This window comes from Heloderma suspectum, chromosome 3, assembly GCF_057233095.1.
Source record: "Heloderma suspectum isolate Gila_16-S chromosome 3, 16-S_ref, whole genome shotgun sequence".
NCBI lineage: Eukaryota > Metazoa > Chordata > Lepidosauria > Squamata > Helodermatidae > Heloderma > Heloderma suspectum.
The window spans coordinates 202,179,954-202,206,077 of NC_139460.1; the positions used below are offsets into that span (position 1 = coordinate 202,179,954).

General features: G+C 41.0%; 1 protein-coding gene across 10 annotated transcripts in view; it reads left to right on the top strand.

Annotated features, from left to right (window-relative positions):
- The first annotated feature begins 639 nt into the window (after positions 1–639).
- Positions 640–26,124, top strand: part of WAPL (WAPL cohesin release factor) — a 57,191-nt gene continuing 31,706 nt past the window's right edge. For 3 of the 10 annotated variants that reach the window (XR_014789341.1, XR_014789340.1, XM_084845332.1), the window contains exons 1-3: positions 640–1,044; positions 5,435–5,955; positions 19,703–20,746. Coding sequence is in view for 4 of the 10 variants with exons in the window: in XM_084845332.1 (XP_084701458.1) it covers positions 5,457–5,955; positions 19,703–20,746 (1,543 nt within the window). In the remaining 6 variants the exon portion in view is untranslated. Of the gene's footprint in view, positions 1,045–1,870; positions 2,123–5,434; positions 5,956–19,702; positions 20,747–26,124 lie in introns of those variants that run through there. The other 7 variants (XR_014789342.1, XR_014789343.1, XM_084845333.1 and 4 more) reach the window with 3 other exon arrangements.

The following is a 26,124-nucleotide window of genomic DNA, read 5'->3' on the forward strand; positions in this document are numbered from 1 at the left end:
AACTAAATAGCTGCAGTAAATAAAGTAATAGATGAGAGATCCAGACTATATTCGGCATGCAGTCCTCACTGGAGACAAACCAGAGGAGGAAGAGAAGTAATTAAATGGCAGCGGAAAAGGATGTTATAGAAGGAAAAAAACAACCCGAAGGCGGGTTGTGGTTTTTGGGAGGTATTATTTAAGTTTATTTGTATACTGTTTTTCATCTCCCAAATCGCTGAGCGCCCTATTAAAATACAATAAAAACAATACATCGAAGTCGTCATCCAAATCAGGATCACATAAAACAACAAGACCGACCACAGAATCAGGGGATATTAGGTAGGTAAGCTGTCAAGGGAGCCATTGGCGCGCTGAGTCAGCACGGCTGCGGTAGCGGCTGCGGCTGCACCAGCCTCCCGAGGCTCCGAAAGGGCCCCAGAGGGAAGTCGGGAGGGGGACGGGGGGAAGGCGCTCGAACGTCCCCGGCCGACAACTCCGAACCCGACCAGGCTCTCGGCGGGCGCGCGCACGCACAGCTGGACCTGTTCGCCGTGGAAAGAGGCGCATGCGCGACGTCGCCCGGCTTGTCGGTTGAGTAAAACGGGCCGTGATTGGCCGCGGCGAGGACGGAGGGAGGCCGAATGTGTGAAGCGCAGTGACGGAAGGAGCGGGGGGCAAATGGCGGAGAGATGGTCCAGGGCCCTGTTCAAAGAGCAGCCGCAGTAGTCGTAATAATCCCGGCGCGGAGAAAGCGGCGGCGCAGGAGGAGGCGAAGGCGGAGGCGCTGCTGCCACCAGTGCTACTGGGAGACCGCGGCGCCAGCGCCTTAGCCCAGGGGGGAGGCGAGAGAAGGCACTGAGGCCCGGGGGCGTCGCCCGAAGACACCGAGTGACGGAAAGGAGCAGCGAGCGCACTCAGACGGTTGGCTCCTCCGGGTGACGGTTGGGAATTCGAAGAGTGACGTGCGCGCGAGACCGGGAGCCTCCGCCAGCTCCGTCCTTCGCCACCTCTCCAGGCAGGTTTTTCCCCCCTCGCTAGCTCCCCTCCCTGGGCCTTGCTGAGGTAAGTATTGAGAGAGGCCGACCAAACTTCCTTAGGCCTCGCCTGCCTCTCGTCTGAAAGGGACCGGGGGAGGGAGAGACGGTGGTTTCTCTTTCTTCCCGCTTTCCAGGACTCTTGCATAGGAAGCTTCGTAGGCCGCGAAAGGGAAGGGGGGAAGTTCAGGCGGCCCTGAGGATGACGCCAGGGGAGTTGCGTGTGTGTGTTTTCGGGTGGGGAGGGCGCTTGGGACCGTGGAATTAGGTTAGGAGGGGGCTTCTGAGTAGGCGCTGCCAGGATCGGGCTGCAATCCTACGAGCGCGCACTTGGAGGACTCGTTGAACGCGGCGGGACAAGTTCCGAGGGAACGTGCACAGAGAATCGGGTTCTATGGCTGCAGTGGTATGCGCACTTTCCTTGGAGTAACCCCCCGCGCTCAGTGGGTCTTATTTCCCATAGAGAATCGGGCTGCGTGAGGCAATTCCCCTCCCTTCCGTGGGGTTGTTCGAGGCGAGTTTATTCGCTGAAGCCTGGAAGGGTCAGGTGGATCGTAATCCGGAGCAAGAGGCGTTTTAGAACGGCGGCCTCCCTGTCTCTTTCCGGGGTGGGTGGGAGGTGCCGGTGAGATGCTGTTGACCTCCCTTGGAATCGCCCATTTCGTGTCGGTTGTAGACTTGGTGGTAGTTCTTAAAAGTGGAGAGGAGGCAAACTCCTGTCAAGCTCTCATGTGATCCTTTCCCTACGCCTCGACGAGGGTGCGGCCAGGCTCCTTCCCTGGGGTTCAGTGTCTCTTTCCCCTCCCCATCATTGTTCGGAGGGACCCCGGTCCGGAAGCAGTAGAGCGGGATTCTCTTTCTGAGTTGGTTCTCATGATTGCGCAGGCAGTTGCTTACTAGTTACTTGGGGGGTGGGGAGGTAACAGCGATAAGTGAGACAGAAGGGAAATGACGACGTCTCCCATTAGTGTTGTGTTTTCATTCTGGATGACCGTCTTCTTATTTTCCCACCCCTCTGCTACCATCATAAGGCATCATCCATGCCTTAAATCTAGGAAGCCCGCTTTCCATTTTCTAGGAGCCGTACAAGAAAATGCATTATTAAGGTACTTGAGGCATGCTGTCTTTAAAAGGATTGATCAGGCAAAACCAACTCTCAGTATAGGTTTTGGGGGAATTGTATAAGTATAGCATTAGTATTTAGTAATGGTGTAAATAAAGCTTGTTTGTTTTTCAGTGCCCGAGTTTCCAACTAATATCTTAGTGGCAAGTAGCATGAAAAGGCTAGTTGTAAAGTAGAAAGCAAAACTTCTGAAACAGAAGGCAGAAAGGGGAAGTTACTTTAATGCTTTTCCTTAATTGTGGGCAAGGTAATGCTTTCAGAATAAGTTTAATTTGACTTGAAATCTGAGATTGACTTAGGTGTTTGGAGATTTATAATGTTCCCTGCGTAATTAGATTGTAGGGAAATACAGTGAAGTAAAACGATGTATGATATTCTTTGTTCATGTAGATTTCAGTAATTACAAAAGATGCTAGTCTGAAAACCTGCATGCTGTACTGATTGTAAACTTCTCTTGGCAGGCAACGTCAGTTATACCTAAAGTATGTTGACAAGTTGCAACCCATGAAATGCTGTTGATGTGGAGGTCACCTATGAGTTTCCCCTTCTATTCGCTTTTTTGAGTACAACTGAGCATGCATCCAGATATCACTATGGTGGTCTACTAATGGATGGATCTTCTTTTATAGTTTAATAAAATATTCTAGTTAAGATGTAAATGTGTAAAGATAGCTATATAAGGCTTGCCAATACTTGTACTCTTCTGCCAAATGTCCCTGAGCTCCAGAACCTTGTGATAAGGGTGACAGGTTTATACAGCAGCTGCCCTGTAATCCCTAGTCTTGTGCGAGTAAAGACACGTATTGAGAGGTTTCATCCAACACTGATGAGGTGCACAGCCTTGGGATACTTCTGGGCTAGGTTTTCCACATAGCATGTCAGGTTTTTAGCTGTTAGGGATGCTCTCCACAATCTCCATCTGGTGAGAAGTCTCTGGTTTTCTCTTCATGGCCTGTCAACAATCAGTCATGACTCTGTACTCTCTAGGCTTCTGACTATGATCCACTCTACTTCAGGGCTGTCTTGGAGTGCTTGAGGCTGCAACTGTCTTGGCAAACACTGACTCAGCTCATGTTGTGCATGTACCACCTGGAAAAACTTGCTTTGACTTTTCTGAGATAAGATGGGATATAAACCTAAACATTAAGAAATAATTTTCACACCATTGTCTTAGATGCTGAAAGAAAAATATATGCTGAGAAGATAAACTAAATTTATGTATTTATTACATTTCTCTACTGCCCAGTAGCTGAAGCTCTCTGGGTGGTTTCATCTAGTTGATATAAAAATTTCTACATATATATATTAATGGTCAACATATTTTGAGAATGGTGGGGAGAATCGGCATAAATCAGTTTATTTGAAGTCAGGTGGAATTACAGTAGACACAATTGTTTTAGCAATATTGGCTTATCTGTACAAGGTTTGTATATTGAATTGTGTATCTCTTTAGCTGAATGTCTCCTTGGCTGATCAGGAGCCTATTGTTATTAATTCAAATATTTGCTCAGGATAGTTGAGCAAGAAAAAAACGTGCATTTTGGTTTTTGCAGCTTTAGTAAGATGCACTGTGATCCCATAATCAGTAGTTTTATCATCTGTTATGACATCTAGAAATGAGCTTCTGCAATGAAAACCATATAGATGGAATTCCAAGATTCTTAAGGAAACTACCAAAAGCCTTACTAGGTTGGCTGGCTGATTTCCTGTTGAAGTATGGTCCATTTATTGCTAATCTGACTTCAGAATCTCTCCCCCCACCCCGACTTTCTCGGTGGTGCATATCAGCCTTGCACAACCTGGTACCCTCTAGGTGTTTTGGACTTTAACTCCCATCCACCCAAGCCAGCATGGCCAATGGTTGACAGTGCTGAGAATTGTAGTCAAAAACATCTAGAAGTCACCTGGCTGGGGAAGGGTGGTGTATATCCAAACAGTCCCCATCTTTCTGGAAGTGATAGCCACAACAGGTAAGGCTGATTCTTTTTTTTGCCTTATGCAAGTGTTGATCGATAAGCTAATTTGTTTTTGGCAACCAATAAATTTAAAAGTTGTTTGAATATAGCAGCAAATGTGGGTCAGTCAAAAAGAGGTGCGGTTTACTGTACAATCTGTAACAGTATGTTACAGTCCTGGTATTTGAGCAGCACAAAATTTGGCTCTCTGAATTTGGGGGGCTTTTCTTTTCTCGTAGTTGTGGTCTGTAACAACTGGCCTATTTCTTAGGTACTGGGCAAATGTGTGTGATGGTTTGGGCCTTCTTGTTCCTTGCCAGCTTGCTGTGATGCCCCTAGAGTAGGACTAAGCCAAATGGAGAAACGGTGTAATGGCTGTGGTTCAAACCGCAAGTAAAACAGACACCATTGTCAGTGATGACCAAAACGGTGTATGGCTTGAGTACCAAAATCAGGGACTGAGCCTCTGATGGTAGACATTTTAGAAGTGGCAGCCCAGATTAGTGTTGTGGCTAAGAGTGAGAAGCCTTTAAACTTACTGATAATGATGCCTGATATAGCACTATACACATATATGGCACTTAACAAATAACAGGTATGGCAGGTCCCTACTCCAAGGGGCCTGTAGTCTAAAATAGGCACAGGAAACCTATGAGCCCCTTCTCCTGAGACCTACCCCCAGGGGTCTAATTTGAGAGTTGTGTATAGATGAGGGCAGGGCAGAATTTTCAACCTTAGGTAGAATTTTTCTAGGCTTGATGCAAATGCTTTCTGGTGTGAATATCATATTTTTAATTTTAACCCCCTCCCCCAAGGAATTGTACATAGTAATTGATTACAGCAGCCCTCCTCAACCTGAAGCCCCCAAGATGTGTTGGACATAAAGTCCCATCATCCCCAGCCAACATGGTCAGTGGTCACCAGTTGTAGTTCAGCACATCAGGAGGGCACTAATCTTGGGAAGGCTAGGTTAGGGCAAAACCTCACAACTCTTTTCAGATCAAGTCTTTTCAGGTGCTATTTGTGCGTGCAAATTTTTTTGAAAACAAATATCAAAGATGACTAAGGGTGCAATCCAATGCAACTCCCAGCCAGCATGGCTTGCTGGGGAATTCTGGGAATGGTAGGACTTCTTTTATGTCTAAACAAACATAGGATTGTCCCCTAATTTATCTTAGATCGTTAAATCCATGACATGATCTGACCTTTTGTAAAAGTGCTGTGGGTATTGTTTGTTGTAACCATTGCTAAATTTCAAAAAAAGCTTCTATAGGTTACTCTTAATTTAGTAAAATACAGTAAAAATTGTGTTCTAACATATTCATTTTATCTTTTAACAGAGAATATGAAACAGGTGTCAAAATGACATCCAGATTTGGGAAGACATATAGCAGGAAAGGGGGCAATGGCAGTTCAAAATTTGATGAAGTTTTTTCCAACAAACGGACCACTCTTAGTACCAAATGGGGAGAAACTACCTTTATGGCCAAGCTAGGGCAGAAGAGGCCAAACATCAAGCCAGACATTTCTGAAATTCCTAAAAAACCCAAAGTAGAAGAGGAAGCAATAGAAGATCCATTTGGATTTGACAGTGATGAAGAATCGTTGCCAGTATCTTCAAAGAACGTGTCACAAGCTAAAGGTTCCTCTCAGTTGGAGTCTGTTGAAACGTCTCAGTCCGGAGACTTCTCTTCTGTACTTGAATCTAATAGCAAAAGTACTCAGTCAGTCAGTGAAGAAATTTTGTCTGGCAAATGTGTGTCTTTTGATAATGCAGTACATGGCTTAAAAGAGAAGAACTCAAACAGAAACATGGAGGATGGTGACATCAAAAGCAGCAGCGCTAACCTTATAATTGCAGGTAGGCTTGGATAATACAGTTGAGTTCAGGCTTAATAGTTAGGTTAGTCTTGCAACTTGGCCACTTGCTTAGCTAAATAACATTTTCTCTCAGATTCTGTTGCTTGCCTGACCCACTGCTTTAATTTCCCCATGACATATGGGGGAGGGGGAGAGAGACTTTGGAAACTTCTCATATTTTCCAGTTGAGTGCTTGATAAAATTTGTTTGCACTTTAGCAGCTAGTTGAAATGACTAGCTTCTTAAAATCAAGGAAGAAGGTAAAATGTTTATAAATCAAGCTTTTGTTATCAAAATAGAATTAATATGTTTCTGCAGCTGGAAATAACAAACATAAACTTAACAGTGTGATTTATAGAGTATCTGAAAGAGTTATGTGCTTTATAAATAAATATTAATACAATGGTTCTGTTCAATGAGTAAAAGATGAACAGACTCTTTCTGCAGTCTTAAAATCTTTTCAGATACCATGTATTTCAAATTGACTTTCCAGTTGGAGGGTCTCCACTGCCTCTACAACTGTGACTTCTGAGACTGATACTGTTAGACCTCTAAATTTCTGTGGCAACTACCTCTGTGTATAGAACTAAAAGATGATGGGGCACATAGACGCAAACCAGATAAATGTGCTTGCACATATGTGCCATTTTAATCCTAGCAAATCTTGATACTACAGGTATCAGAAGCCAGCTCTGGAAAGACACCCCTATATTTTCCTATATATCAGGGGTGGGCAACTTGTGGTCCTCCAGATATTTTGGCTTAAATCTCCCATCAGCCCTGGCCAGCATAGCTAGTGGTGAGCGATGATGATGAGGGTTGTAGGCGAAAACATCAGAAGGGCCACAAGTTGCCCAGCCCCGCTAAATGCTTGTGTAGGACCTTGGTGCCTGGCGACTGACACTAGCTGTTTCCGCTGCCATTACAGCAAATTCAGAGAAACTGAATGCCAATCTGTTGCTAATTCAGGAGTAGCATTTCTGTCAGGAGGCCCTTCTTACCTTGGATGCATATTCAAAAGTGCAGTGTCTCATTCCTTTCTGCTGTCTAAATACCATAATATCTTACTCTTCATTCACAACAAATATCTGATGCAGATTGCTAATTATGGGGAACTACATCTCTAGTTTCAATGTGAACACAAATTTTTGGAGTGGAGCACTATTATAATGATAGTTAAAAGTATGCTATTACTAAAGTATGCTATTAGTAGTAGTGGAGAACTGAGGTAATATGTAGCTTTAACTTTCTTGATTTTCATGGAAAACAGCACAGTCAACCAATTAAATTAGCTGATCTGCTTTTTAACAACCAATTTTTAATTGCATGTAATCAAAGCATCAAGATAGATTCCTTTTTAAGCTGTCGAAGGAAAGATAAAGCAACTTACAGCTTAAATACACAATCTACCACCCATAGTTAAGCCATATTTAGTATTTTCTTTTTCATTCACTATTACAGTAACACACTAGAATCAGTAACTTTGCATCCCCACAAATAGAAACTTCCCCATAGCAATTGAAATTGTGCCTCTAATAGTCAACCTGTCAATTAAAGGGCTACAGTTCTAATAATAATGTAGCGAAGGACACAATTCTTAATTTGTGTAGCATGATGATCAACCAATTCCATTAACTGCTGGTTTTGCTTTAATTTGCAGAGGTGATACTGCGATATCACTTTAAGCAGAAACTGGAGTACTTGCACATCTGAGAAAAAAATAGTTTTTTCCAGCAAAAAATGATATATACTGATGGGTTATAGCTGAAACTGGTAGCCATAATAACTCTAAATAACCACCCAGAATAGCTCCGGTCTGGTTATCTTTCCTTAAATTAGTTTAGTTGCCCATACTAATCCCAACCATCTGCAGGTGACACTTCACAAGAGTTCATGGTCACGTGCGTATGTACATGGATCTCTTTGAAAAGCACCAGTTGCAACGCTGTGTACTCGGTTGGAGATTTCTCATAGCCCTTTCCCAAGACTTTTTTAAAACAACACCACACTCACACAAGATCTCTGAACCAAGCGATCCTAGTTCCAAGCTATTTATTTATTTATTTATTTATTGCATTTATACCCCGCCTTTCTCCCTCTCGCAAGGAACTCAAGGCGGCTTACATTATCCTCCTCCTCTCCATTTTATCCTCACAAAAACAACCCTGTGAGGTGGGTTGGGCTGAGAGTCTGTGACTGGCCCAAAGTCACCCAGTGAGCTTCCATGGCCAAGTGGGGACTAGAACCCGGACCTCCCGGCTCCCAGTCCGTCACTCTCGCCACTACACTACACTGGCTCTCCAAGCTAGGCATTACATTACAAAATGTTGCACTGTGGAGTGCTCCTGTTCAGGATGCCAGCCCCCCATGCCCTTTTCCAGGATGATCCATTCTGTTCCTCATTCAGATTTCCATCCCTCGTCCAAAGACTCAGCATTCCATGCTCACTCAGCATATGTAGACCTCACTGTACTGCTCTTGGGTTTTCTCCCTTATAGGGCTTTTCTCTAGAGAGTTTTGTACTTCTGCAAACCTTTGGGTTTCCCCAAGCCTGCTGATAATCTCCTCGTATGTTTTGGCTACATAAAGATCCACACTTGGAGAGTGAGTTCATTAGTAGTATATACTTTGCTGTCTCCATTGTGTCCTGGAGTAGCTGCTCAGTGGAGCTTTTCCATGTGGTACAGGGATCAGTTTCAGCTTCCGCAGCCTGAGGACATGGACAAGATGCATGTAGCAGTTTGACTCACTGCTTGTCTTCTTGTTTCTTATTTGAGCTAGCTGAGTGGGTTTGACTGGGTAGGTCTAGGAAATGGTAAATGCATCATTGTGTGAGGGGGTGGTCCCTGCTGTCCTTAAGGAGGCAATTGTTCAACCACCCCTGAAAAATCCCTCCCTGGATCTACCACCCAGTGACGAATAATCCCTTTTTGGGCAAGTTGCTCAGAAGGTGGTAGCGACTCATCTATGGGCAGCCTTGGAGAGTACTAGTTGTCTAGACCCAGTCCAGGCTGAGTTCCAGCCTGGGTATGGGGTGGAATCAATCTTGGTCACCCTGATGGAGGACCTTTATCAGGAGAGGGATAGAGTGAGTGTGACTCTTGTTTCTCTTACCTGATCTTTCAGCAGTTTTTAATACTATTGATCATGGTATCCTCCAAAGGTCATAGCACTTTGCATACATTTTCTTAGTAATGCTTATAGCAGCACTGTAAGGTAGTATACCTATTTTTTCCAATATCTTGCAAACTAGGATAATTTTCCAGAGAAATAATCTTAGTACAGTAAAAACAGACATCCAGTTGTTTGTGAACAATGTGTAATTAAGGGCGTAATCATATGAAGATAGTTGCCAGCCTCCGAACTTGGAGGCTGGCAACTATCCTATGCAGGGTGGCTGGAGCACGGAGGGGATCCTCCTCTCTGTGCTCTGGCCACCCTGCATTTTTGGCTAGATGCACGATTTCGTGTGTCTAGACAGGGACACTGGAGCAGGAGGGGGGGAGGCTGTGTGATGCATAGGAAGCTTTGTAAAGAGGCTTCTGCGATCTCCTCCCCATCCTCAGGAGCACCCCCTTTTCACCTGCTCCATGCTCCGTTTGCGAACATGGAGAAGCAGGTGGTGCAGAGAGAACCCCACTGGCTACGAGGAAGCGGTGGGGGCGGGGGTGGGGAGCATGGTATCTGGGAACCAAGCTTGGAGCCCTGGCTCTGAGCTTGGTTCCAAGAACCCAAAAAATCCCATGGCCCTGTAGACAGTGTCTAGTGGTCATAGGATTGCTCTTTAATTAGAGTGTTAAATTTTTAAAGGAAAACATATCTTTATGGCTAGGATAATAGGTTTGATTTTTTCCTTGATTCTTTTGAAAACACCTCTGTAGAAATTTTCAGGACCCACTATGTATATTAAGAGAAATTAGGAAAGCAGAAATGTGACTGAAAGAAATGTTCTGCTGTAACATGCAAAGTGGAAACTAGTGAATTCTGCCTGCAAAAAGAGCTGTTGGGTCACCTTAACCCTGTTAATTAATTTGTGTCTAAATTCCAGGGTCCCCACTTCACATTTTAGTGCAGAAGCAGGAAAACTGAGGCCTGACTTGCTTGCTTGCAGCTCTGTTTGTTCTCTTGGCAACTGGTTCTAAATTTTATGCAAATCTGTAATGGTAAACCTGTGGCTTAACCCCTGTCTTTATTTTAATGTTACTAGTTTCTGAAAACCTTGTACCTGACAGTTGGTAAGAGATTTGAGGTATAATGGGAGACAAGCTTCAGGTGAAAATCATAGGGTAATAATACTATTCATTAGTAAAATCCACCTGCTCAAGAATTGAAGAAAAACAAATCATGTTTACCAGAAATCTCTGGTGTGTTCAGATGAAATCCCACAGAGCAATACACATCTGGATTCTTGAAATACTTCATAAAACAACAAGTTTTCATTCAGTAGGCATGTACCTACATAATCAAATTATGGTAGTATACACGTATATTTACATGATTAAGTGGTCTCTCTAGATCTGACATTCAAAGTTCTGACTGAGGAAATTGTTACTTTAATTTTTTAAAAGCATACTTGGGCACCTAGAATTTGAGTCATTTAAAAAAATGTATTTCCCTCAGCAACTAATATTTCAGACAGCTGTCTTGATACCATTTGAGTTATGGGAGGTTTGAAGTGGCATTGAGCCTCAGGCTTACATGCTCCCTCCTCCCGTGTGGCTGGGAGGAGTTCAGAAGCACTTGTCTGGACTGGCAAACTGTTGTTAACATATTAACTGTTAGTTTCAAACAAGCCAGATTCAAACTATAGTTACTGAAGCTGGCTTATTTTAACTATATTTAAGATTAACCACAGTTCTGGGTCCAGACAACATAGTAAGCTATGCTTAATCAAAAGCAGAAACAGAAGCTTCTTAACCTAGGGCAGGAGGAGAGCTCAAGACTTGCTGCAGTTCATTCACGTTGCGCTAAACTGTGGTTTAGGGTGATGTGTGAACTCAGTTACCTGAGAATGAGCCATGGATAGAGTGTTGCCATAGTGGCTGTTCTTGCAGCATTGATGTTGCTAGCTTTAGCAGTTGTTTATGTAGCTATTATAGATGTTCTTCCAAATTAACTCAAGTTGATAATTTTTGCAGCTATACAGAATCAACGCTCTGCTGAGTCGGTAGGTTGTGAAGAGATCTGGTGCTAAGAAGTGTTAGAATGAGTTTTATCATGCCTTCTGGCTTTCTTGATAGCACTCTAGTGCGTGCAGTACTGAGTTGCAGTTGGGAGGAGTTTACTTAATGGTTGGCTCCTGATAGAAGCTTGAGCTCTGCAAATGAAAGAACATGCTATCATAAATACTATAGTAATAAAACATGAATTGCCTCCCATATCCTTCCTCTCCCCAAATCTATGTGGGTTTAAGGCATGGGTGGCCAAATTGTGTCCTTCCAGATGTTTTTGGCCTACAACACCCATGATGCCTCACCATTGGCTGTGCTGGGACTGATGGGAGTTGTGACCCTTCAAGCCCCCCCCCTTTTTTTTTTCTGTTTAAGCATCATTGCTGTTGGGAAGAGTTTACCCTCCATATGGATACTCTGTCAAATTAATGGGAATGAAGGGTGATCAGGCTAGAATTATCCTTATTTCCATTTTGTAGCCCTATACTTAATTTTTGATACATCACTCCTTTGAGTACAGATACTTGAAACTACCCTGTCATAAGTAGTGCAGATTTCTTTGACAATGAATGATTATTTTATGTAGGCCTTTACAAATGTAGTTTTTCCTTAACCACCTCTCCTACAAACCTTGTTTAATTCTTCTACCTCTGCTTCCTTTTGACTTGTTTAAAACTTCAGTAAGGGATTTGTATACTTTGGAAAATTACATATCCTGGTACTACAGGTACTGATCCTAAGGGGCAGGGCTATACTCCTGAAGGCTGTGTTTGGACATCACAATAACCCATGGTGGCTTAATAAGCTACTCACAGTAGCTTATTTTTTAAACAGTCCACGATGCCCTGTAATGAGTAGCTTATTAAAGCTGTGTGTAATTTGACCGCCCCTGTCCTGCTGCAGTCCTCCCGCCCAAGCAATGGTGCTGTTTCACCTCTAAAGTGCTGGAAGTTTGCAGGATCCAGGCAAAACCATACACAGTCTCCCCCAGTCAGGAAGCACCTAATCCACCATCAAAACTGGGTGTGATCACTCACCAAGCAGCAAAAATCCCAACTGCAGCAAAAAGGGGGATGTGGTTATAAAACCTTGGGGGTTTCAGGATTGGGACCAAGATCCCCACACAGCCTCTTCTTGTCGGGAGGGGCTGAGGCACCCTCAAAACCCTGTGCAGTTACCCCAGGGGAGCGAAAATCCCAAGTGCAGCAAATGGGGAGATGCCTATAACACCATGGGGGTTTGCAGGATCATAACCAAACCTTATAGCCAGCCTTCCCTACTCAGGAGGCACCCGATGCGTGCTCAAAACCCTGACACTGATGGCACCGATAATCCAAGGTGGCTATAAAACCTTGGAAGTTGCAGGATCAGGATGAAGCTTCATAGAGATGTAACGTTCATTTGCTAAAGTGCAATTCCCCCCATAGCTATTGCTGGCAAAGAGGCTTTAACGTCTTCCCAATACTGCAGTTGCGAATTTGCAGAATTGAGGATTAGTGTGAACTCATAATTGTGCAAATTTGCAATTGCAGTATTGGGAAGATGTTAAAGCCTCTGCCAGCAATGGCTATGGTGAGAATAGTGCTTTAGCAAATGAGCGTTAAATTGCTATGGGGTTTTCAACATCTCTATCTGGGATTATGTTTGCTCTCAGTGTCAGGGTCCTGGGTTCTGATGATGCATTGGGTGCCTCTTTAGTAGGTGAGGCTGGCTGTGAGGTTTGGTCCCAATCCTACTCATTCCCTTCCCTCCCTTTACACTGCTGGCTTGGTCGCTTTAATGTGTTCCTAAGTGCTAAGCCAACGAAGAGCAGAGAGACAGCAGTTTTGACTGCTCTTCCCGTGCAGTTCTGTAGCTGGCCACTTTGCAGACCGTGAGTTATCAGAGTCGGTTATTTTGGCCAAATAAGCCATTGTGGGTTAAAAAACTCCCACCAGATGACATGGTAATCCACGATGGGTTAATTAAGCTATCGTGGCTTAATTAACTCATCATGGGTTATTGTGACATCCAAAACCAGTCAAATGGTCTTTTCCATCCCTTGCAAGTACAGCAAAGGCATGCATAGTGATTTCAGATCTTTCCTAATAAATTCTGTGATTACAGTTTAGAATCCTATATATGCGTCACATTCTTTGTCATTTGCCCTTCCATTAAATATCAGCCATCATTGGCAATATAAAATACATGAATGTTATGGCATGGATACAGTTAAGGGGAACAGCTGTTGGGAGGATTCTAGATGGAAGGTTATGCAAAGGTTACATGAAGATTAGAGCAGCAGCTCCCTCAGCAAAGGTTACTAAAGAGGCAGTTTTGGTAAAGGTGGCTGGAAGTGATCAAAGGTCAAAGCAGAAGTAGGATGCTAAATTCAGTTGTTAATGGTACTTATCCTTAAAAGAGCTGTGCCCACTGAATTGGGCATTGACATGACACAATATAGAATGCGAGCAGTGTGAAGAGATGCGTTTGATTATCATTCTTGGTAGAAGATACAACGAAGCCTCAGTAGACACTTTAGTTAACACTTCATACAGATTGGGCCTGTTTGCATGTAATAATGGCTAATCATGGGTTAATTAATTGGCAGTGTGTTCTGCTGCCATCTTGCACATGCAACCTCTGACTGGGCCAATCTGAAGTTGCTACATGATATCTGAACCCGGACACTGTATAGCTTAATTGTGGGTTAATCAACCCACAGTTAAACTAACAATTCTAGGTTACCTGTTGGTTGTTTAACCCACAATTAACCTATAGTGTCTGGGTTTGGATGTCTTGCATATGCAAAATGGTGGTGGAATGCTCCACCTATCATTTACCTGTGAACCGGGTCAGTGTGAAAATGGACTCCATACTACCTATAGGTAAGTACTCTGCTTGATTTAGGGAAAGTAACTTCTGAAAACCTCCATCAACACACCTGTTGGCCTGGAATGTTCTGAAGCCTAGGTGTGATGGAGATGGTGTATCTAAATAGTAGGAGAGTTGTAAGGAAAGTAGAGTTGCTTGCATCTTGTTGATCAGTACTGAAAATGTTGACCTCAAAGCTGAATTCTTAATATAGTTTTGAGGGTGTTAAGAGTTGTTTCCCTTTTTGTTGTGCTTGTCAGATTGGATGATCTTCATAATGTTTGATGTAAATTCTGAGGCGAGAATCTGTGTGAGGGCTGGATAGTGATTCAGCAGGTGAAGATCCAAATGCAGTATATAGTTTCCTGTATATGCTACTTCTGTGTTTAGCTGCATCTGGGTAGATCATTTTTGTATTTGTGATGCAGAGCCATCATACCCAGGAGGTGTTTGAGCTAGGTTTATCACTTTGTAGGTAAGTAATGCAGTATTTAGCTATGTTCAGACAAGTGGGATTGCAGGACTGTGTGTCAAATTTTACAGAATGTGTCTGAAGATAAATAAGATTTTCCCTTCCTGGTGACCTGGCTTCTTACATTCCACAGGCTACCAGAGAGTAGTGACCATTCACAAGTCTGATGTAGTGGGTATACATTATTAAATAGCTGAACTCTGCTTTTTGAAAGAGCCAGCGTTTGTGTGTATGGTAACCATACTTTAACCCTATTGTTTGATTTAATTTACTTGTCCTGGTTCAGTGTTTGTAACAGTTTGTTCTTTAGTTTTAAAAACTCAAGTACAATACAGGCAGTATCTGGTAATTGAGGCCAATATTCAACACTTCCCAGCAAGGTGCTAGGAGATCCTCAGTGTTTCTACCCCCTTTTTCCTCCCCCCTCCCGGTCTAGTCATGCTCCCTGTTCAATCTGGCAGCTGCAGCTGATCTTCCTTACGTATAAATGGGCAGATTTCCCTCCCTGGTATCTTCATCCTTGGCAGAGGTGGGTATGGTTTGGAGAGCTGCCTGATTACGAGCATGGGCAAGTAGCACAGCAGTGTAAAGTGGCAGGACTGATTGGGGATTTCTCATCATATTTCTCTCTCTTTTCTCCATTCCTCTAATAAGGAAGCATGAGTGATGTAGGCAATCTACTGATATTGCTTGTACTGCCTACCAGCAAAGGGGTAACCTTTTCCCGGAAACCAGTATAAGCAATGGCAGGTTTGGTTCTGCATCCTCCATCACTACTATGATAAAATGCGATAACTGCACATTGGCATGAGATGAGAGCTTGGTACAGGTGTTGCATAACACAGAAATGCGGAAAAGGGGCAGAGTGTTCTGTCCCTCCTCTGGCAGTCTGCTTACTCACTGGATGAAATTCCTTGTTGCCTATGGTGACCAGGTCTCTAGTCAAAAACAAGGCTGGATTTAAAATAAAATTCAATAAAATTCAACAGAGTAAAATTATGTCAGGAGGGAGTCCCAGAACTTAGGTGCCACTAATGAGAACAATCTCTCTTGTGGCCGCTCACTGTACTTCAAATGGTGAGGGCATTTGAAACATAGCCTCTAAAATTGAGTGATTACACCAGTTCAGTAATTAAGGGCACAATTCTATGCATGTTTAGAGAGAAAACAGTCCTACAACTCACAGCTTAAGAGTGCAATCCTATGCATGTTTAGACAGAAGAAGTTCCTACAACTCCCAGTATGGCTGTGTGGAGAATTCTGGGAGTCGTAGGACTTCTCTCTCTCTAAACATGCATAGAAATTGCACCCATAAGCTCCAATCCTGTCCACACTTACCTTAGAGTAAGCCCCATAAAACTTAGTGGAGTTTTCGTCTTGGTCAACATGCACTACTAAAAAGTTATGTTTGGAAGCAATTTTCTATGGTTTTGAGAAGAGAGATCCAAAGAAGTTTTTATTTTTAAAGGCTTTTTCATTGTTTGTAATTGAATGAAGAGCTAGATTTCCTAGTACTCATCTGGTTTGTTGTAAGTTTACTGTAATAAAGCCTCAGCAAATTATCAAATCATTGTAGGGCTGTGCATATTAGGCATTAAAGTCTGGACATCGACATATTATAGAACAGTTCTGAAGTCACTTAGAGCAGTGAAAAATAACCTATCTGGGCTATCCAAGTCAATACAGTTCCTGTCTCTTCCCATTTCTTTATTAAAAATACTTTGTATATGGACTTAATGTAAACTGTGTTGTACATTTCTTTGATTACTTGGATATAATAGTCAAAGATTCTAATTTTTAACCTAATTTTCACAGCAGATATTTATAAAACTAAAATTACTCCCCAGTTTTTATTGAAAACTCTTTGATGTACCCAATACAATGGACTGAGGCCTTTTCTCTTCCGTTCCCTACTTTCCCAAAAGAGAGCCATGTAAAACTGAAGATAAATGCTGAGTACTCTCAAGACACAGACGGCCTCAACTGAAGGCAGCATATACTAAATTGATTTCAACTATATAATAGTGTGGGTAGAAGGTATATGCAAGCCCTTCCTCCCTAATTTATACTGATTCCTGGTATAGCTCCCCTATGTCACCTGAAATTTACTTTAACATCTGTTACTTTACTTGTCCTCTCAAATCGTGTGAGGCAGGTTGCTTTTGTTCATCAGCTATAAAATGTTAACTGAGGTAGAGTTTAGTGACTTGAAAGTGACTGGGTGGGACACCCCCCTCCCCCCAAGATCATGGCTGAGCTTTGAACTTAGCTCTCTAGATTCCAGTGCTGACCCTGATTTAGTGAACCACAGTGACTGCAGTTATTTCCTATTAGGCACAGTTTAAGGCACAGTCCTATGCATATTTAGGAGGCATGGCTGACTGGGGAATGCTGGGAGTTGTAAGACTTTTTTCTTTCTAAACATGCATAGGATTACACTCTTAATTTGTTTGCAAGAATGATGCAGCTACTAGTCTGTCTAGTGGACAAGTTGCACTTATTTGAATATTGAACAATTTCTGTTACGAATCTAAGGAAATTTGTAAGCTGAGTCTCATAACTGACATGCTGGACAGCTTACAAATGTACACACAGGTTAGGATGAGTCACCCTATTCAGATAGCTACATTCTAAAATTCTCTCTGGCTTTGCCATTTGGAACAGTCAATAACTCTATTTGATATTTTGAGTCAGTGCTTCATTTAATCATTTGAAAGAAGCTTGACTGCTGTATTTCAATAGATTCTTCTATCTTATTTACTAATCTTTACTTAAATCTTGTTTACATGGCAGCCATCATGTTTTTTTCAGTGAATCTTTGAAATGTGTTTAGGGGACAAAAAATGCAACCCAGCCCTTTCTAGGTTCCATAAATGTATCCTTTTTTTTAAAAAAAGAATAATGTACTTTTACCTGAACACAGACTAGCTCTCCATTACCTCTGTTAAATTCTCATTTGCTAGAACCTAAACTTTGTTGTGCTAGGAAGCTAATGCTTAATGTGGATCTTGATGATTGCCATTAAAACTACATGATGGAATGTGATTTTACACCACTGTTAACAGGGATGCTACACCAGTGTTGTAATTCTCACACAAAAGGAAGCATTTTAAATGAGCTCTCTACAAGGTAATGTTTGCGAAACATCTTTTTGATCTCTCATGTGCTGTATAAATGTGAAATATTATGCACAGGAGAATCTGGGTCCCTACTGTGGTACTTAAGTGTATAATGCCCCCCCATTCTCATGGTGGCCCCCCCCCCCAGTTATGGAATGATCTCCTTGATGAGGCCCGCCTGGTGCCAACTTTGTTATCTTTTTGGTGCCAGGTTAAGACCTTCCTCTTCTCCCAGGTGTTTGGCAGTGTATGATAAGTTTTAATTGACCCTGGATTGTCTTATGGTTATGGTTGTTTGCTTGAGAGTGCTTGTTTGAAGTTGTTTTAGATATATGTTCTCTTGTGTATATTGTCTGTTCATGTGTTTTTATGGCTTTTTATCTCTGTATACTGTATTTTTAATGTTTTTAATCTTTGTAAACTGCCCAGAGAGCTTTGGCTATTGGGCAGTACAGAAGCGTAATAAAATAATAATAGTAATAATAGTAATAATGCTATGTGCAAAATGCTTATAAATGAAGTTGCGGGAGGGGGGAATCTGTTACACCATAAGCTCTAAAAGGAGACATTAGGTTGGATCCAGACTTAGTCATGCTTAGAGTAGACCCAATGAGATCATTTGGATTTTTGCTGGTTATCATTTGTTCCATTGATTTAAGTGGGTCTACTACTCTAAGTATAACTTAGTCTGGATACAACCCGTTCAATAAAAATCCTAAAACTTTCTATCCCACCTTTTGACAGTCTTCAAGGCAGCCAGCATCAGTTTTTAAGAAATACAATTCAGCAATAAAATATAAAACAAATTAAAGTGAAACCTAGCTAAAACAGTCCAAAAAAGGTAACGATATTAAGGAAAAAATCCAAACTCTTTCCCACTGAAAGTGTATGGGAAGAAAATAGATTTTTCTTTTCATAGAAAAGAGTATGTGCCAAGTGGCTGTCTCTAGGGAAGTCATTGCACAACCTGAGTGGCAGTATGTTTTGGAGGATCAGGAATGTTGAGTCTTAACTAAACCACTGTGACCTGGTTCACAAGTAATGACAACCCTGAGTATGGGTTGTTACGTGTGAACCAGGACCATTGGGCTGCTAACCATGAACAACCCAGAAAGAGAACCCATGGTTTGTTGTTAGGTTGTGAATTCTGGGTTGTTTTAACTATAGGCTGTCATTATTTGTGAACCCAGAACCATGGGTTGTTTCGCCAGGCTACAGAGGCGGTTGGGGAAGAGTTGTATAAAATCTTGGCTGCTCTACTTGTTGGTACTACAGTGCCACAAAGGCATTTGGGATACAGAGAGGAAGTAGGTAAAGGAGGAGGGAATAAAAGAACCCAGGAATTGGAAAAAGAACATGCACTTTGCACAGTTCTTTGGCAAATTATGGGTGAACTAGGTAAGGCAGCAACCTGTACTCTGGGTTGTTGTTACATGCAAACCAGGTGTAAATAATTGTAACTATTATGAAAAGATGGCTTACATTGGAAGCATCTTTTCGTAAATTGTTTTGGAACGTTTTGCTTAAATGTAATAAAACTTGATCTGCCTTTCTAACGTTGCTTTATATGGGGGTTGACCTAGGTTTGTTTGGGATCATGTTAAAGTTATCATGGCTTGGCCCAAGGTTACAAAAACTATACCCAATGAGAGTTAGGGGGGCAGGGGGTAGGAGTAGTCTTATGCAAAATTATGGCTGAGGCTGCTCCATAGCATTCCAGGCTCAGCTCATATTGAGGCATGTGGAATTACCAGACAATCTGGATTGAAGTATAATAAAAGTGGGTGGAGTTAACAGTAGCAACTTGGTCAACAAGCGCTAGGCTTATTATATGAATACTTGTTCTGTTTTGGAGTACAAGAAAACTGCAGCTGTGGAGTGACTGCCAGTTGGGCAGAGACATGTTTAGTTCCTTGGCCTGATGATTGCCTTCACAAAAGGAAAGAGCGCAATATTGCAGTTAGGCTATAATATCAAATAAATATCTTATTATTGTGCCAAAACTGAGAAATAGGTATATGTTGAGCGCTTCTGTATTTCATTACAATTTATAGATGAAAAATGCTGTTAAACTGCCAATTTCAGTTTACAATATCAGTTATATTGATTTCTTTGTTGGTGTTTGTTTTGTAGATGCAGTACAGAATTTTAGTGAGGACAATGAGAACAGTCACTTCATCTACAAGAATGCTGAAGACAATAATACAATTAATACTCAAATAGCAGAAATCTCTGGGTACAACATTGAAATCAAGGAATGTCATGATTCTTGGGACTCACATATTGGGAAGAGAGACTCTCCATCAGAAATGTCACATACTAAAGGATCATTAGTAACTGGTTTATATGAATGGGAAGATGAGAATGAGGATAGCCGAAGAGGAGAATATATGTTAGGTTTTGATGAGGAACCACTTTCAGAAATAAAAAGCAAGGATGAAGATCTAGTCAAAGAAGAAATGGGAAGTCCAAAGGAAGCCATTAGCGAAGAACTGATGCAAACTGTTCTCAGGCCAAGTAACTGTCGGACATACTGTAGATCTAACAAAACAAAATCGCAGGGAGTGACAAATTTTGATAAGCTACTGGATGGCACTCTTCAACCTCTAGCCAAAGCAAACAGTGATTCAAATACTGATGGTCTGAACCCAGTAAGAAAAGTTGCTTTAAGTAGTGGGACCAGTTTTAGAGGCACAGTTGGAAGGACTAGAGACTACACTGTTCTCCATCCGTCTTGCTTATCAGTTTGTAATGTTACTATACAAGATACCATGGATCGTATAGATGAATTTGCCACAGCTGCACCTACTGATTTGGGAGAAGCAGGGCGTTTAAGAAAGAAAGCTGACATTGCAACAACCAAGACTACAACTAGATTTCGACCTAGCAATACCAAATCCAAAAAAGATGTCAAATTGGAATTCTTTGGGTTTGATGACAACGATGAAGGAGGGGGTGGTGAAGGTGGATCTAGAACCTCTGGAAGCTCAAACTATAAAATAAAATATTTTGGTTTTGATGACCTAAGTGAAAGTGAGGATGATGATGAAGAGCGACAGTTCGAAAGGAAAGTTAATAAAAAAAGAAGCAGAACAGCACCATCCTCTTCCTCACTTCAGTCCAGTTCTGATGGAAATGAGAACTATTCACAGGATAGCCAGTCGAGCACTAATCCAGGTAAGGGTAATTTGTTGCCCTTGTTTCACAGTTCAACAGATGTGATTTGGTAGTTAATAGTATGGTTCAGATGTCATGAATTTAGCTTAATAATCCTTGATTTATTAAAGTGAGACTGAGCATCAGACTCAATCACCCCCCTTGTGTGCCACCTTCAATTTTTCTATCATGATTTGTTTAACCCTCCTACACCATTTATTTTAAAGTATCAGTTTGCTAGTGCAGTCCAACAGACCCCTTTAAAGTTAATGATTCCAGTTTAATTTAAAAAAAACACACAACAAGTATTGGGGTCCATTGGCCCCACAATGTTACCTTTTTTTAAAAACAAAAGCACACCAATTAAGCAGTCCTCATTTGGGCTATCAGGAAGCCTTGGGGAAGAAAATAGAAGAAAAAGGAAAACAGAAACCTAAAATACTCAGATGATATACTAAGCTCATGGGAAATCATGCCAATCCACCCCAATAACCTAATGGGATTTCCCCCCCCAAAGAACATTACAAATAAGAGATCAGTGTTGCAGATTTGCGTAATGAGTGTTAACTCTTGTGTTGAGCCAAAATCAACTTGGAGCAGAATTAATGCCATAGGGTTAAATTTACTTTTGGGGTGGTCAACAGAATACACAGGAATGTATAGAAATCTGTTTACAATGCAGAAAAAAAAGTATTTTAGTGCTTATGATGGTATAACAGGTAAAATGATACTGGCCAAATGCCAAGTTACTTGGTCTACTACCCTATTTTGAGAAATTTCTGAGGAATGGACTTTAACTTGGGTATTTGGTAGTTTCACTTTTTCAAATTAATCGGGGTTAATTGGACTCGCAATAGTTTAATAAGTTGAATGTAAATTTTAAAGACATTCAAAAAGTAGGAGAGGAGGATTCCACAGGACAGTTGACCCCATAATTGTTGAGGGGTACATGAAGTATGAAGTGGGTCAGGTTTGCCAAAACATTATTTTACAAATATTTCAACCAGGTGCTTGGATCCATAGCAGCCCCGTACAATTCCCTAGTATGTTCAGACCAGGAAGCTGTGGCTTAATGTGTGGTTACTGACCTGGATCTCATTCTGATTTCACATACTGGTTAGTAAACCAGTGAAGTCTCATAAAAATGTTAGGACCATCTTTGTCCTGTGTGTTAGGCTGTTTTGGAAATCAAAGAAGAAATCCTCAAACTTAGTGACTGCTTCTGCCTTTCTGAAAACACACACACCAAGATACTGATTTTTAGGTGTTCAGTGGTAAATATGAAGAAATGAATATCTGAATGACTAGAGCCTGTTTTCTTTGCTTACATATATTTTAATGTTGAGGGCGTAAAATAGCACTTATTTTGAGTAAGCAAAATATGTAAAAGGACTAGACAACTTGGAGCCTAGGCAATTTGGGGCCAGTTATTTTGGACTACAACTCCCATCAGCCCCAGTGATCATGGCGAGTGGTAAGGGGTTCTGAGAATTGTAGTCCCAAAACGTGTGAAGGGCACCAGGTTGCCTACCCCTGGTATATCAAATTAGAAATATTTAAGCACTTAGAAAAAGAGTGCAATAAACTTAAAACATCCTTGGATTCCTTGCAACTGTTAAAGTGGTTTAGGTAATAGCAAGCTGGGGTTAGTTTCTGAAACATCCCTCCAAATCCTGATAATGTAGGGATAATCTTATTTAACTACCAGTGATGTGGATTTTTGAAAAAAAATTGAATTGGAAAATGTGCATAGTATCATTTGCATGGGGAAATTTTCGTGTTTGCATTAGAAATTTTTATGCTGATCTAGAGAGATCTAATTTAGCATGTTTATTTTACTTGTATTTAGTAAATAACAAAAGTTTTTAAAAATACCCCATGTTTTGTCCCAATATGCCACAAGGATTTGACCTGAAACATTTGAGGGGAGGAAATTAAAGCATACTTAATATGATTTAGATGTTATATTATGTAGACATTTTTATTAGAATACTTGAAAATTTAAATGTAATAGTACATTGTACAATGTAATGTACATTGTTTCAATTTTAAGAAAAACTTCCAGTTTCGCTGTCACTACTTATTAGTTCCATTTCACTCTGAGACATATATGGATTTCAGTGACATATATGTATTCTCTCATTCTCACACACATGCTAGGGGTAATCATCTGAAAATCTTTAATTACATTTTTGAAACTGCCAAGCTTGCATAATGCTGTATTTGCAATTGGCATATATTCATTTTTACCAATGAACTTATGAAATGGAACATTTCCATTGAAAAATAAAGCACAGGAAAAAATTCAGTTTTGGAAAACTTTCTGCCTCACGCCATTGTTATCTAGATATTCTGTATAAGTGAAGTAGCTTGGCATTTTATTGGGGTATTAAATAATTCAAAATGGTGATAGAGTGCTTTTATATCTTTGATTCCAGCTTCAGCATTCATGATAAGTTGATGAAGAGCTCCAATTATTTGTTCGTTAAGTGTGGCAATGTCAAATAAATGAAAGTGGTTGTCATAATTTCATTCATTGAATGAAGCAGTCCCCAAAAGCTAAACCTCTGTCAGCAGCAGAAGGAAGGCTAGTCTATTGAAGTAGAATGCATTAAATGCTGGAACAGCCAGTCAGACAGGATAAACAGGTTAATCATTGTAGAGATGGATGATTTAGCCTAAATAAACATGAATTCATCACAGAGAAGGAGAGTATTACAGAGAATAAGTGGCAGAGATTAAGAGCTGACTATTATAAAGATGAATCTCAGTTCTCTGTAGACATTTCAGAAGGAAATCCTCTGTTACTTGGTTCTCCAAATTACCCTAAAAAAAAGACTAGAATGGATCTTGTTTCAAGCAGGTAATTCTTATATCCTTGTTAGTGTGCCATAATAAGCATTGCAGCAACCTGTTGTATTAAAGACTGCTTGCTTTGTGGTTCGATGCCATATAGAATTAGTTGGATTCCTCCAGTGAAAATTGAGCTTTCATTCAGTTTATCTTTGCCCCTGTTATCAGATGTTCACTCTTTGGTATGTGGATTAAGTAATCAAGGAGAATGTATGTGAACTGCTTCTTTGAATGCCTAAAGAGCTTACAGTTGTAAAACTTTCACTCGTTTGCACGCTCATCTTTCTGGAAAGCTGATCCCTATGAACACCTTGGTGTTCTCCATTTTTTCCTAATGGAGGTGGTTAATCACCCAGATGTGAGGCGAAAGTATTCCAGGCACCTTTGTGGAGCATGTGAAATGCCCTATAAAATTAGATCATAAAGCTGTGAAACTGCTGTGTATCCTTGGAAGAAACTATAATTCTTCCAGTAGTGAAAATAGAGGATTTCAAATTTGGTGTGTAACGTTCAAGTTAGTAAGTATTGGAGTTAGTTTGCTGTGCAGTTTAATTGACTCCTCAAGTTGGGTGGTCAAATATTCTGTGCTAAACATTTGATCCTTCACTGATAAGGCTATCTTCAGATTTAAATTTTAAGCAAATGTATGATTCCTGCATCTACTAATTCTTAGGAAGGTGGGTGTGTTGAAAAGGAATAATGGAATTCAGAGACAGATTATGTGTAGTAAGCACAGCAAAATGGGTATTATTGTGGCAAAATACTGGTTTGTAAGAATCTGCTCTCATTCAGTGTGAAAGTGTTGCTTTAAAATTGTGTAAGAAAAAACTGTGATACTTAAGAGAGGTTAAAGATAAATGGAGTACACATCAAAATAGCTCTCAACACCTAAGAGCCTGAGTTACACGCATGTTCATGACTGCAGCATCAAATCATGACTTCTCTGTTTGAATGGGACATCACAGATGAAGCTCAGAGAGCACTTCTGTAGTGCCGCCATTGTAATTATTTTTGGTGTACCATCTTTAACACCTGAAATGAGAGTGCTTAATTTCTGTACATCACAGAATTAAGACCATGATGTGTTGGTTTTCTTCCTGTTGTTGCAATTTAATTACAGTTTTTATAAGATGATCCCATCTTGCTTCTGTACCAGTCTGATTATTTTATGAACAAGTTGTTGTAGGCATGTGAACATATGTCTTTTAAAGTTAATTCAGATGGCTTATTTGCATTCTTATACTGCTCATCACAGACCCACTTTCCAGGGAAAGGGCCCTTGCTCAGCACCAATGAAGCTCCTTCCCTCTACATAGTTGGGAGAAGGGGGTGGAACTTCCTAAAATGCACTGCCTGACCTTTAGAATAGGCAGAAGTGATAAACCCAGTGCAATATGAGACCCCTTCCCCCTCCTGACTTCTCTGGCAGTGCAAAGTGCTTGGAGAAATCAGTGGTGATGACAAATTATAGAATCAAGAATAATAGAACAGTAGGGTTGGAAGGGGCCTATAAGACCATGGAGTCCAACCCTCAAATCAAAATCTGGCTAGTAAGCCCAACCAAAAATATATGTTTCTATATGATGGAACTTGTTTCTATATGATGATATGGTGGGTTCGCACAACATGACAACCCTCGACAACCCTGGTTGCGGGTTGCATATTTGTAATGGCAGCCAACATGTGCCGCAGCTCCTTCAGGGTAAATTAATCCTTGATGGGCTGCCGTGCAAACCAGGTCATTGTCTTCATTGTAGAGAACATTAACTTTGATGAAGTATAAGGTAGGAATATTCTACTGGCCTTTGTAGTTATTAACAGTGCTTTTTTTAAAGGTTGATTCTATATCTAAAGCCAGGTATAGGCTTCTTGAAATAGACGAATGCATTAGCAATGGCCCAGTAATACCTTGTACTGTTAGCAAATGGGATAAAAGGGACAAATTGGTTAAAGGAGCAGCTGTTGTTATCTGTATGGATTCCATTTTAAAAACAAAATTTCATATTTGATATCCAGCCATACAGTCTCTTTAATCAGCTAAAATGACATTTTCTGTCTTATATGCTACTTGGTTTAACTAGAATGTGCATTTGAAACTGTTGTTCCTTTCACAGTAGGAATATTTATAGTAGACTTCCACAGCCCCACTTAATGCACACTTACTTCAAAAGAAACTTCCCAGTTTTCTGGAGGAAAAGAATGATTTAGTAGCTTTTCTCTTTTGCTGTTGTCTATGCATTATTTTTCAGTGGCTGCCTTTTTACAAAACTACTATTCAAAAAGACATGGTTTTTCTTAATCCTTTTGGGGAAACTTTACATATTCAATTGGCGTTGTCATCTGGGCCCCCCTGTTCCCTTTTTAAAATGTAGAATAGCCTGAACCTGCTGTGATTTTATGTCAAAAGGACCTGGCTGTACATTCTCCAACAGATAAAATAGGTACTTTTTTGTGCTAAACAAGCAAGTGGCACTCCCATCTCAAACTACTGTTATTTTGTTCTCAGCAGACAGTACCCAGTTCTCAGTGTATGTTTAAATTTTTCA